This window comes from Vombatus ursinus, unplaced genomic scaffold (assembly GCF_900497805.2).
Source record: "Vombatus ursinus unplaced genomic scaffold, bare-nosed wombat genome assembly UNPS02014812.1, whole genome shotgun sequence".
Lineage (NCBI taxonomy): Eukaryota > Metazoa > Chordata > Mammalia > Diprotodontia > Vombatidae > Vombatus > Vombatus ursinus.
Genome location: NW_020954590.1, coordinates 29,559,047 through 29,570,423, shown reverse-complemented (window position 1 = coordinate 29,570,423; position 11,377 = coordinate 29,559,047). Strand labels below are relative to the sequence as shown.

Here is an 11,377-nt window from a genome sequence, read left to right as displayed (position 1 = left end):
ATTTGGTGTCTGGAATACAACTCTAGAAGGGTATACCTTATTTACAAGAAATAGAATGTGTAACAGAGAGTCACGGAATATCATTGTATATTAAGTCTGCCAGGTCTGGAAAGGAAGGGAGGGGCCTTGCCTCTTGGGCTGGCCATTTCATTATGCTCCAACCACCCTCCCCAGACTATTACAACTTTATACTGGCTGCTAAATATTTAATATCAATCACAGTCACCTTTCCACTAAGGAGTAGCTTTAATTTTGAGATTGAGATTTAAAAAATAGTTTTTTGTGGGGGGAGGGAGGGAATGTTGGTTTCTATTAGATGTAAAGTGTTTACATCAAAACTATCTCCATAAATACAGTCCTGGGTTGTATTTTCAAATTACAGGGACCTTATGACTGGTCCAGAGTATAAAATTTATTTAAAATTAACTCAAGTGAATATTCACTTCTAACTCTCCTTAAATGACAGACAAGAGGTTCTAGTAACAGCATAATTCTTTATTTACTAGCCAAAACAATCCTAATTACATCAAAGCTTGGAAATAAAACTGTTTGCAGGTAGTCAGTCACTGATAACAGACCACAGTAAGGAAGAGAAGAAGAAAAAAGCAAGAAAGTTTGGTTGGAGAGTTTGCTCATTGAACTGAGCTGGTTCATTTATAACAGCTAATTCCTGTCCCATATGAAGATGGAATTTCTTTACTCGGCCTTCTCATAGACTCTGTGGCAAGTCACATTGTTCATAACACAGTCCTGGGGGGAAAAAAGAGTAGAGATTAGAACAGATTAGTGTTAATAACATCTTGGTTCAGGAGTATGAGGAAGTGTAGAACAGAATGTCATATGCTTTGAAAACTTATCATGGCATCAAAGATCTAGAGCAATCCAGCAAGAATGGTTTCTGGGCAAGCCCATGACAGTAGAGGGTAAACCCATGACATTTTGGAACCTTAGGACCTTAGAGTTGGATAGGTCCATAGAAATCTATTTAATGACTTCATTTTACCACTGAAGAAATTGAGATCCAGGTAGGGAGAGTTTTTCTGAAGGTTCCATGGCTAATGATATAACTATTCCACAGGGTTGTTGGAAGGAAGGCATTTTGTAAACTGTGAAGCAGTATGTAAGTGTGGGCTATTCATGAAAGGCAGAGTTGGAAAGGACCCAGGCAAGAATGTGTAGCTTACTCAATATCAACTTACTGTCACCACCAAGGAAGACAATGCTCATGCTTAGAGGCCCACCTTTGTCTACGAGCAATAAGCTGTATAAGCAGAGAGTGTCAATTTGGAGACAGTAGATCCAGATTCAAAGCAAGGCTAGGGTTTACATCTTGGACAAGTCATTTGTATTGGGGGCTTTGGTATCTCTGCTGCTGGGCATGGTTCTATTTACTTTCAGTGACATGGTCCAATTTATGTAGACTAGAGATAAAGGAGGAATCTAAGAGACATGGGAGGCTTTTGACTTACCACCAATAGCTTTCCATCTTCTACTTTTCTTGTTATTGTGCTTTCCTTCCCATCCCATGCCTGTAGCTGGATCAATGTATCATTGTCAAGGGTACAAAGAGTCTAGAGAAAAATAAAATTTCCAGATTGTATTGCCAAGCAAAATTTCCTAATATGAGTGTTCACTTGACTGAGACCTTTGATAGAAGACTATTTCTATATTTGCAGCTACTTCCCTCATGAAATTTTATTTGTTATGATTATACTCTAATACTCTAATATACTCTATATACTCTAATATACTCTAAAACTTTAAGAGATATTTTACACAGAACTTAAAATATCATATTGGAATATTTCAGCCTTCAAGCTTCCTAGACTATTTTTGTAAATGAAGTTTAGTTGTAGGAGTTGATGTTTACAAGTTTCTTACTTCAAGATCAATAAGGAAAACATATATGTCCTTTTAATTTGGTTCTTGACTAAAAACAGTAGAAATTTTAACAAGGAATTAAACTATTTTTATGGAAGTTACCTCAGCTGTAACAAAGGACAAAATGTCATTACTGACCTGAGTTTTCCTGCCATCAGCTGTGGTTTCATCAAACTTCTCACCAAGTTTAAAAGAGAATTGTGTAGTTTTTATGGTACTTTCGGTCTTAATGGTAATTACATCCCCATTTTCAGAGATATAAACATCTGGTTTGGCCATTCCGGCCATTTTCCTCAGGGCCATCCCCACTCCTGCCAAAGAAAGTTACAAAATGTTAAGCCACATAAAGACTGATGAAAGAAGTCACTAATTTGTAGTATTACATTCAAAATAAACAGTCCAATTGAGTTTAGTCCACAAGACGTAGGAGGAAAAAAAGATTATTAAAGCTGATTTACTCAAAACAACTCATTTATGACACTTAGTGGAAGTTAAATTAAATAATCAAGCTTAGAAACCTCCAGAGCTTATTCATGCTTCTCCGCACCGTTTGCTGTGACTCAGCTAGCATTCTTCCTTCTTAGTCAATACTATTGATCAAGACAGGAAAGTTATTTAAAGATGTTCCAATAAGATCATTTGGTAAGTCATATTATACTTCCAATTTCCAAAGGTAAGATTTCAAGTAACAAGGTTTTAAAATAATAATAGAGGAATTTCAAACATACTTGCCTTCTCTGCCACCACCACTATCCCCTAACACACAAAAAGGGAGTGAGCACTTAGGATCATAGCATCATAGATCTGGAAAGACCCTCAAAGGTAATGTAGTTTGATACACTCATTTTGCAGATGAATAAGTTCAAGGCCAAAAGAGGTTAAGTGACTTGCCTGTGCTCACACATAAAATAAGTGATGGAGCCAAGATCTGAACCCTAGTCCTCTGAAAATCTACTACTGAAAAAAAAAAAAGAACCGATTTGCAAAATTACCTAATTACCAATGAAGCCACACTTTTGGGGACTTGTATTACTAACTAGACTCAAAATGAAAAAGCACTACTTAATCTTAATCTTACTACCATACTGTAGTTTTTAAAGATCTGTTAGATACAAGTATGTAGTAAGTGATATTTTATCTGCATACTTACCTTTGATGTCAGAATCATTTTTAATATTGGAATGGGACTCATTTTATAGATGTAAACAAGCCAAGATAAAATTAATGCTTAATGAAAGATCTGGATTTTTTTAATCCCAATACGATGTTCTTAACTACTACCGATTCATCTATGGTTAAAACTCTCAGGTAACAAAATAAAGTGTTTGAATTTCAGCAAGTCCAACTGCCCAGAGATGCTAGCTCTGCATCCCAAAGAATTCTTCCTCACCCAAGCACCGCAGTGCAGAGAGAGAACACAACAATCAGTTCTGTGCCTTCTGAAATGGACCTGGTCCACTTGCCTTCAGGAGAAAAGAGACTATTAAGAGTTTGGGGTTTGGGTTTTGTTTTAGGCTTTTTGTTGCTGTTGTTGTTTGGCCGTTAGTATAAGCAAGAAATTCTACAGCCTCCTTGAAGTCATTCTAAGAAGTTTAATAACAGCAAGTTTAACTTAGTTTTCAACTCTTTTACCCTTAATGTAGATAAAAGACAGCAGTCACCAGACAACTTTGACAGTCTGTCACAACTGCTCCAATTTTCTTCAACTACTACTGAACCCTAATAACCAAGACTAAAGGAATCAATATTATTGACATGAGAAACATTGACCAAAAAAAAAGCAAACACTATTGGAAGGAAGCAGGAATTACTTTTAATGCTGTTGTTGTGGTTGTTGCTATTTGGGGAGTGGAAGGGAGAACCAGAAGAGTGGTAAGTTCAACTCCCAGGGCAGTACTGATTTGGAGTGTTCATCTAATTCAGTGACTGATATATTTGTTTCACAGTGAAGACTGGCTTGTTAGATCCTTAAGATCAAATACTGTATTTCAATCTTCTTTACATCCCCATGCAGATCTTGATATGGTGCTTTGCCTATTGCAGGTACTAAATAAACGTCTCATGTGACTAGAATAGCAAAAAGAGACTTCTATTTCCTTCACAAGCAGTGCAGAGGAAAGATCAAAGGGCTAGGAGTACAGATGTAGATCTGGAAGGGACCTTAGAAGTCAGCTAGTCCAACCTCCTCATTTTACACAAGGGGAAACTGATCTGAGAAATAAAGTGAAGACTTGCCCAAGGTTACATATTCACAAGCGGCGAGGACTCAAAATCAGGTTCTCTGAATCCAGCCCCCGGTGTCAAGATATACGAGTTTTAGTCCTGGCCCACTCATCACATAACTTTAGTTGGGCAAGGTGCCTCTCTGGACCTCAGTTTACTTAGCTGTACAACAAGAAGGTTGAACTGGTTGATCTGTAAGAGGCGCACCAGATCTAGTTCTTTAGAACTTCCCAGCTGCAAAGATAAAGGAAAAAGGGTACGTGCTCTCTATTGCAAGGCACTGGCCATTCCCCAGACAGACTGATTTTTTGGAGAAAGTCAAAAGAATGAATTTCCAAATGCAGAACTGCAACTGCCAAGCATTAGGTCAGTAAACAAAGGAACGCCCAGTAGATTCAGGTCGTCCAAGCCTGTTAAGTAGGGTTGCCAGCCTAATTTTCCCACTTCTCCAACCCCCGCCCCCTCCACGGCAAAACCTATCCCCAGAAAGGAGAACGCACTAGCGCCATACCCCGTGAGCTCTCTCCCCTCCCACTGGGCAGGATGCTCTTACAAAGGCAGGTGTTATGGCCCTCATGGCTTCCAGGAGCTTTAAGGAGAGAAGCTCATAAATGAATGAAAGCGCAAGAGCTGCCGCTGCTTCCCCAAACCGCCAATCCCTGAGCAGGGTAGCACCGTGCCTCCCTGAGAGAGGGCACGCCAGGGTCCTTCCCTGAGGCCCACTAAAGCAAGGTTCCCGAAGGAGACATGGATTCAGCTAAGACAACTCGGCCGTCCATGAACAAAAGGGGCAGTGATGGGGAGAGCCAAGGGAAAATTAAGAGGAGGGAGAAGCAGGCCACAAACGCAGAGGGGAAAGAAAAAGAGGAGGTGGTGGAGGTGCTAGAGCTTGCTAATTCTGCAGCCTCAGCTCCCTCCCAAAGCCCAGACCCTGCCAGGCCCGCCACGCGGCCCCAGGGGCGCGCTGGGCGCCGGCTCAGCATCTCTCCTCCAGATCCCTGGGCCAAGGCCAGACAGAGGTGCCAGACACATCTGTATGCAGGCGGCGCGCGCGCCCTTCTCCCAGAATCAAGAAAGCATGCCTCACCCACTTCCTTCATGTACTCATCAAATCCTTTACTTTCCACGAGGCGCCATTTGCCCAGCAGCTGCTTGGGAAAGGTCATGGTGAATTCTGGCGAGAAGAGGAGGTAAGAAACCCTGAGAAGAGCAGAGCGTTCCGCTGAGAGGTAGAGGACCAGCGTGGGGACGGCCCCGGCTCGGTGCCTCCCATATATAGAGATCTGGCCATGTGAGGAGGTGGGTTGGACCAATGAGAGCAGAGGAAGCCCGGCCTCTTTCCATTCCCCCACTCCCCCCCACCTCCACCCCCCTCAATTTTCCTAGTGGGTTAAGAGTTGTGAATGGGCTTCACCTGCCAAGAGCCTCCCTGAGCGGGGGGGGGGGGGGGGGACTCCCATAAGCTCTCACCTCAAGTTAGGACACGCAGCCACCCCTCCCAAAGCACTTCGCACCCCTGCCCTACCCTGCCTCTGTCCAGGCTCCTATTGCCTGGCTCCTCAGCCTTTTTTCCCTTAACTACTCTAAGAAACCATAGACAAGAAACTGGAGCGGGGAAAGGGAAAGGGTCCTCTCCCTTTTCTTTTTGGGTGTGGATGTGTGTGTGGGGTGTGTGTGTGTGTGTGTGTGTGTGCTCAAACCCTCCGATCTGGTGTGGATTCCAACTAAAAATCTCCAGGATGTTCGCTTGCAATTCACCTAAGAGGCCAAGCAAGCACATTTGCTCGAACAGTGAAAAGTGCTGAACAAATATTTGTTAAATCATAAGCAGCTCCAATTGGCACTGCCTTCTTGCTGCCGGCCCTAGCCGCCTCCCCTCAATGCTTCCACTACTTCACTTTCCTCGGGAAGGGACCTGAGCCCACCCCCATTTTCTTACTAATAATAATAGCTGTCATTTGTATAAATCACTTCAAGTTTTACAGTGCACTTTACATACCTGCCTGGCAACTTTCTCCTCCTGAGGACTCTGGTTTTTCCAGGATCTGAATACCTATTTCAGCCTGACAACCAACCCCTTCTTCCCTGGTCACAGGCAGAAACGGAGACATTTAAGAGATCTATTCTCGTTCTAAATGTGATTTCGTTATCTGTAAACGAGATGAGCAAAATAAACATAGGTTGGAACTGAAATTTCGTTATCTACCACAGGAAGGAAGCCCAGTTGTGGTCTAGGGAAACTGGAAAATGAGATGGGGGGACGGGGTGGGGGTCTAGATCTGCTACTTCAGTGGTATAAAGAAACTCCCTGGGTAAGGAAGCGCAGTCTACCACTGCGGGTTCTCTGAAACTTAGTTTTAGAGTACTGTCTAGAACACTGAGACATTCAATGACTGTTCCAGGATCATGCAGCTAGTACATGTCAGAGATGAAACTCGAATCCAGGTCTTTCGGCTCTCCAGAGACCAGCTCTTTATCCCTTACATCACTATTGCCAGTTGCTGCTGTGCTTGCTGCATTTTCCCATTTGTGGATGTTATGAGCTTCTACAGTTTGGTATAATACTTCTCAGTCTTTCCTCAAAATGGACTGCAAATCAAGTTTGTCCTACTTAAACCAGGGACATAATTACATTGGGGCATTTGGGACTATTGCCCCTTTTGGGGTTATCTTGTTGTTTGTCCTTCCTTTTCGAAGAGGACCATGACATCAGGAAGGTGATGCCATGACTTGCAAGTGAATTGGATTTGAGGGAGGGAGGGCTGTGCAAAGTCACCAGCCTCACTCTCCTCCTGAGCCATCTGGGTCCAATGGCAAGATATTCGCTCCATACCTCCAGTCAGAGGATTTAGTGTCTATTGTTTGCTCTGGAGTTTTTCGGAGTAGCTACATCCGTCATTTTCAGACAGATGCCAAGGACCTCTTATGTTGAATCTAAGTAGGGGAAATTGAAGAAGACACTGTATGCAGTCAGGCAAATGCTCCCTTAATTACTGGCCAGCCAGAAAGGCATAGCAACCAATTACAAATACATCTGAGAAGCATGATAATGTGTAACAATTCAGGCAACCACTGACATAAATAAAGAGGGAATGGTTCCCTTCACCTATATTTTAATGTGCCCCATAACTATTTCAGAGGTCCTATGATTTCAAGAGACCAAATGTAACCTTGATTCTGGTAATAACTCGTTCTGTTTTGACTCTCTCTCTCTCTCTCTCTCTTTTTCGCTCTCTCATTATTTAACCTCTCTGTGAATTATTTTCCTCCATTTTAAAAGGAAAAGACTAAGTTAATTATATCTAAGATCCTTCCTTGTTCTAATTTTGGGGTTATCATGAGAAAAGCTTTGGAAATGAATACAAAGGTTCTCAGTTTAAATCTGAACAATGCCACATAACTACATGATCCTAGGCAAGTTATCTGACCTCGGTGGGCCTCAATGTCCTTATCTATAAAACGAGGGACTGGATTAGATGACCTCTGAGATCTCTCCAGGCCTAAATCCGTGATTTTGTGATTCTGTTAAAAAAAATTGATTATAGTAATATACTTCCCAAAATGTAAAAGAGAATGAAAATACTCTATTTCCACCTAGTGGTGAGAATATAATATTTATTTTGCATATTCATATTCAATGTACTAATATCAATGATTTCTCAATTACATACATAAGTTGATTGTGTGCAATATCTTTACTTATATAACTGTAAATTTGACAAATAGTTATTAAATACCTCCTGTGGTCAGAACATTGTGCTGGAGGAGGTTGAAGGCTGAGATGAGATGTATCGGGCTAGTAGGAGGATATACACACATATATAGTGAATATAAAATATCTACATAAATACACACCATATAGAATATATATACATACATACACATATGTATATACACATATAATGAATGTGATTGCTGAACCACTATCAGTGATCTTTGAGAGGTCAAGAGGAATAGAAGTGTATCACAGTAAGCACTAAATGAGAATCAACAAAAACAGGTCATAGCAAGCTAATTTTTTTACCTTTTTTGAGTAAGTTACTAGACTAGAACAAGGGGGTGCTATAAATGTAATTTACCTCAATTTTAGCAAAATATTGGACAAAGCCTCTCATGCTAACCTTGTGGACAAGACAGGAAAATATGGACTAAATATTATTAAGGAGAGATGAATTTGAATCTGGTCTAATGGCTTGTGTGTATGCACATGCATACATACATACATTTATAGCCTTCATCTCTTTCCTGAGCTTCAGAACCATATCACCAATTATATGTTGGACATCTCTTCCTGGATATACCATAGACATCTCTGACTCAACATGCCCAAACAGAACTCTTTACCTTTCGCTTAAACCCATAGCTCTTCCTAACTTCCATCTTCATGTTGAAGGCATGTCCTTTCACACAGGTTCACAACCTTGTCATCAACTGACTCTTCCCTCTCCCCATGCTCCATCTCCAATCACTTGACAAGGAGATTCTAACTCTATATCTTTCACATCCATTCCCTTCTCTCCACTCACACAAAATGTTTAAAAAATGAATGATCTATGTGCAGATAATAGAACATATGCTATGCATAGTTGATGGCAGAGGGTGGAATAAATCCTTTGATCACCTTGCCAAGCTTATGAGAAACACCCTTAATTTCCATAATTAGTACAATTTTCACTTTTCGCATGTTCCTCTCAAATTACATACAGCTTTCTTATATCCAAAGTGCACTGGGCTTGGGATTATAAGAGTGGGTAACCTGAGTTTACTTAAGCTTCAGTTTCCTCATCCATACAATGAAGGTGAGAGTCATTACTTGCTTTACCTATCTTATAGGCTTACTGTAAGGATCAAATCAGAGAATGTATAGAAAATAGTAAATAAATATGTTATTGATATTGTTAAAAACTAAAGTGGAAAGCCACAGAAACTGAACAAGTATACAATAGCAAATTTAAAAAAAGAAAAGGTCAGGACTAATTCAACAAGAACCAATGGTTTCTTCTCTGTCTGCTTCTAGAAAGAGATGATTGGTAGGGGGAAGAACTTAGAAGAACCTGTTAAATTTGACTTTTTCCTCTAAAGCACTTCTCTGACCCTTTTCTCTTCTGGTGTGTTTTACAGTAGACTTACTTTGAATTCCTGGCTTACACCCAGACCTAATGGAAGGGTGGGAGTGGTGCCCTGTTTGAAAGTAATACACAGAATTTAGGCAATAAAATCACAGAAGGTACAAAGGTCACCCACCTCTTGTCCACACTTTGTAAGAAAAAATTCCCATCCCAAAGACCCAGGAAGTCTTTCATTCTTTCTCATACAATATCACAGTGCTTTTTAAATTAATCTTAAGGGATTGTGTAGAGGTAACCATAAGCACTTCTCAGAATCACATCAATCTCATTGCAGGGGCATCTGAGGTCATCTGGTCTAATCTGTACCTGGACAAGAATTTTCCCTACGACATCCCCTCCAATGATCATCCAGACCTTTCTTTGAAGACTTCCAATGAAGAGAAACCCCTCCAGGCAGCACATTCCACTTTGGAATGACTCTAATTGTTAAAATGCTTTGTTTTGTTTTCTTACTTCCATTCAAAATCTGCCTCTTTTCAGTTTCCACTGTTCATTCCTAATTCTGCCTTCTGGGTACAAGCAGGTGCTTTTTGGGTTCTCCATCCAGAACATTAAACTGTTGTATCCTAAGCCAGTTTTTATTTTAGCATCCAAAGGTTATATTCTCAAGCTGTTTTCCCCGTTCAAAAGGATTTCCTGGTTATTCATGGCTTGGAGTAGGTGAAAAGACCTTGTGTAAATAGCACTCTTTTCTACACTGACATAAATGTTTTGTTTCAAAGTCCTTTTGCTTGCAACCGCAGTCTCTACCTGCAGTGATTGGCTGTTAGTACTTAATTTTTCACTTTCACCTTAAGGAAGATTCAATCAGTTTCCTCCACAAGGGTTGCCCATTTCTGATTTCTGTTTAGTACTCCATGTGTAGACTTGTATTGCATCACATGAAATATTTCAATATAGCAAATGCCTTCCTTAGGATTACTCTGCTTTGTCTTCTTATAAAACAAAAAGTCATGGGGCATCTAAGTGGCGCAGTGGGTAAAGCACCGACCCTGAAGTCAGAAGGATCTGAGTTCAAATCTGGCCTTAGACCAAAACATTTGACACTAACTATGTGATCCTGGGCAAGTCACTTAACCTCAATTGCCTAAAAAAAAAAGAAAAAAGACAGTCACATATCTAATTATGCTTTGATGGCAAAATGAAGCAGAAGTTAATAGTGGATAGTGCTGGACTTGAAGGCAGGAAGACCCAAGATCAAATCCTACCTAAACACTTATTACTTGTGTGAACCTGGACAAATCACTTAACCTTGGTCAGTCCCAGTTTCCTCATCTGTAAAATGAAGATAATAAATAACAGTACCCACCTCATAGCTTTATTGTGAGATAATATGATGAGATAATATAATATAATGCATAAGATAATATTTAATTATTTATTAATTAAATTTATATATATTATATATAACTATTAATTAATTATGAGATAATATAAACAAAGTGTTTTTAAACCTTTAGGCAGTATTTACATTTTAATTATTGTTATGTTAAAGAAGAGAATTTATTTGGTTGACTTGCCTTTTTAAGTTCACCAAAGGCAATAAATATATTTGTTTTGACATTGTTATCTGTTAGCTATTTTCAGATTATCAAGTTCATTTTTCCTATGTAAGTGCATTCTATGCATATATCACTCTTACTGGTCTTGGGCAGCCTCTAAAGGGTAAGGGTAGGCCAGAAGAGACTAGAACCTGGAGTCTAGCTAGAACAGAGAGATATGAAATATCTAGGCAAACAAACTGTCATGGCATGATCAATCAATATGGGGGAAGGTGTAAAGAAGAACAAAATTATAGATAGGAATATCTAGAAGATTGCACATGGGACATGACTATGCAGGCAAGCAGAGTCGAAGATCTGAGAGGTCAGGCAGAATGGAATAAGTAGAGAAGAATGAGGTTAGGGGAAACAATATCACCTTAACATTGTCTGAGTCAGAGGATGAAACATTCTTCTTGCTCAGGACCAGAATTGAAGTCAGAATGGGAATAGGACTAATCCCATAGATATGGGCAAACAAGCAGATACTCCAGCCTAGTACAGAGTAGTGCTGAGGTATAGAGTCACATAACTGCCAATACTTGCATATTGAATTTTTGATCCTTCTGTGGCTTTAAGAACAATGAAAAAGAAGTATGGAGT

At 40.1% G+C, this 11,377-nt stretch overlaps 1 protein-coding gene across 1 annotated transcript; it reads right to left on the bottom strand.

Annotated features, from left to right (window-relative positions):
- Positions 1 to 474: 474 nt before the first annotated feature.
- LOC114053927 (fatty acid-binding protein 5-like) lies at positions 475 to 6,623 on the bottom strand. The gene is made up of 6 exons (XM_027877077.1): positions 6,589 to 6,623; positions 6,104 to 6,189; positions 5,192 to 5,476; positions 2,020 to 2,192; positions 1,470 to 1,571; positions 475 to 750 (listed from the first exon to the last, which is right to left on the bottom strand). The coding sequence occupies exons 1-6, from the start codon at positions 6,621 to 6,623 to the stop codon at positions 697 to 699; spliced, it is 735 nt and encodes a 244-aa protein (XP_027732878.1). The 3' UTR covers positions 475 to 696.
- Positions 6,624 to 11,377: the final 4,754 nt, after the last annotated feature.

What these genes read in the sequence shown, in the direction of transcription:
- LOC114053927 (XM_027877077.1), bottom strand. Translation starts at nt 6,623, where the DNA reads ATGCAGCAAGCACAGCAGCAACTGGCAATAGTGAT. An exon ending in TGAGTACATGAAGGAAGTGG is followed by an intron (nt 2,193 to 5,191) that starts GTGAGGCATGCT and finishes TTTCTTTGGCAG; the next exon opens with GAGTGGGGATGGCCCTGAGG. An exon ending in CTGATGGCAGGAAAACTCAG is followed by an intron (nt 1,572 to 2,019) that starts GTCAGTAATGAC and finishes ATTTTTCTCTAG; the next exon opens with ACTCTTTGTACCCTTGACAA.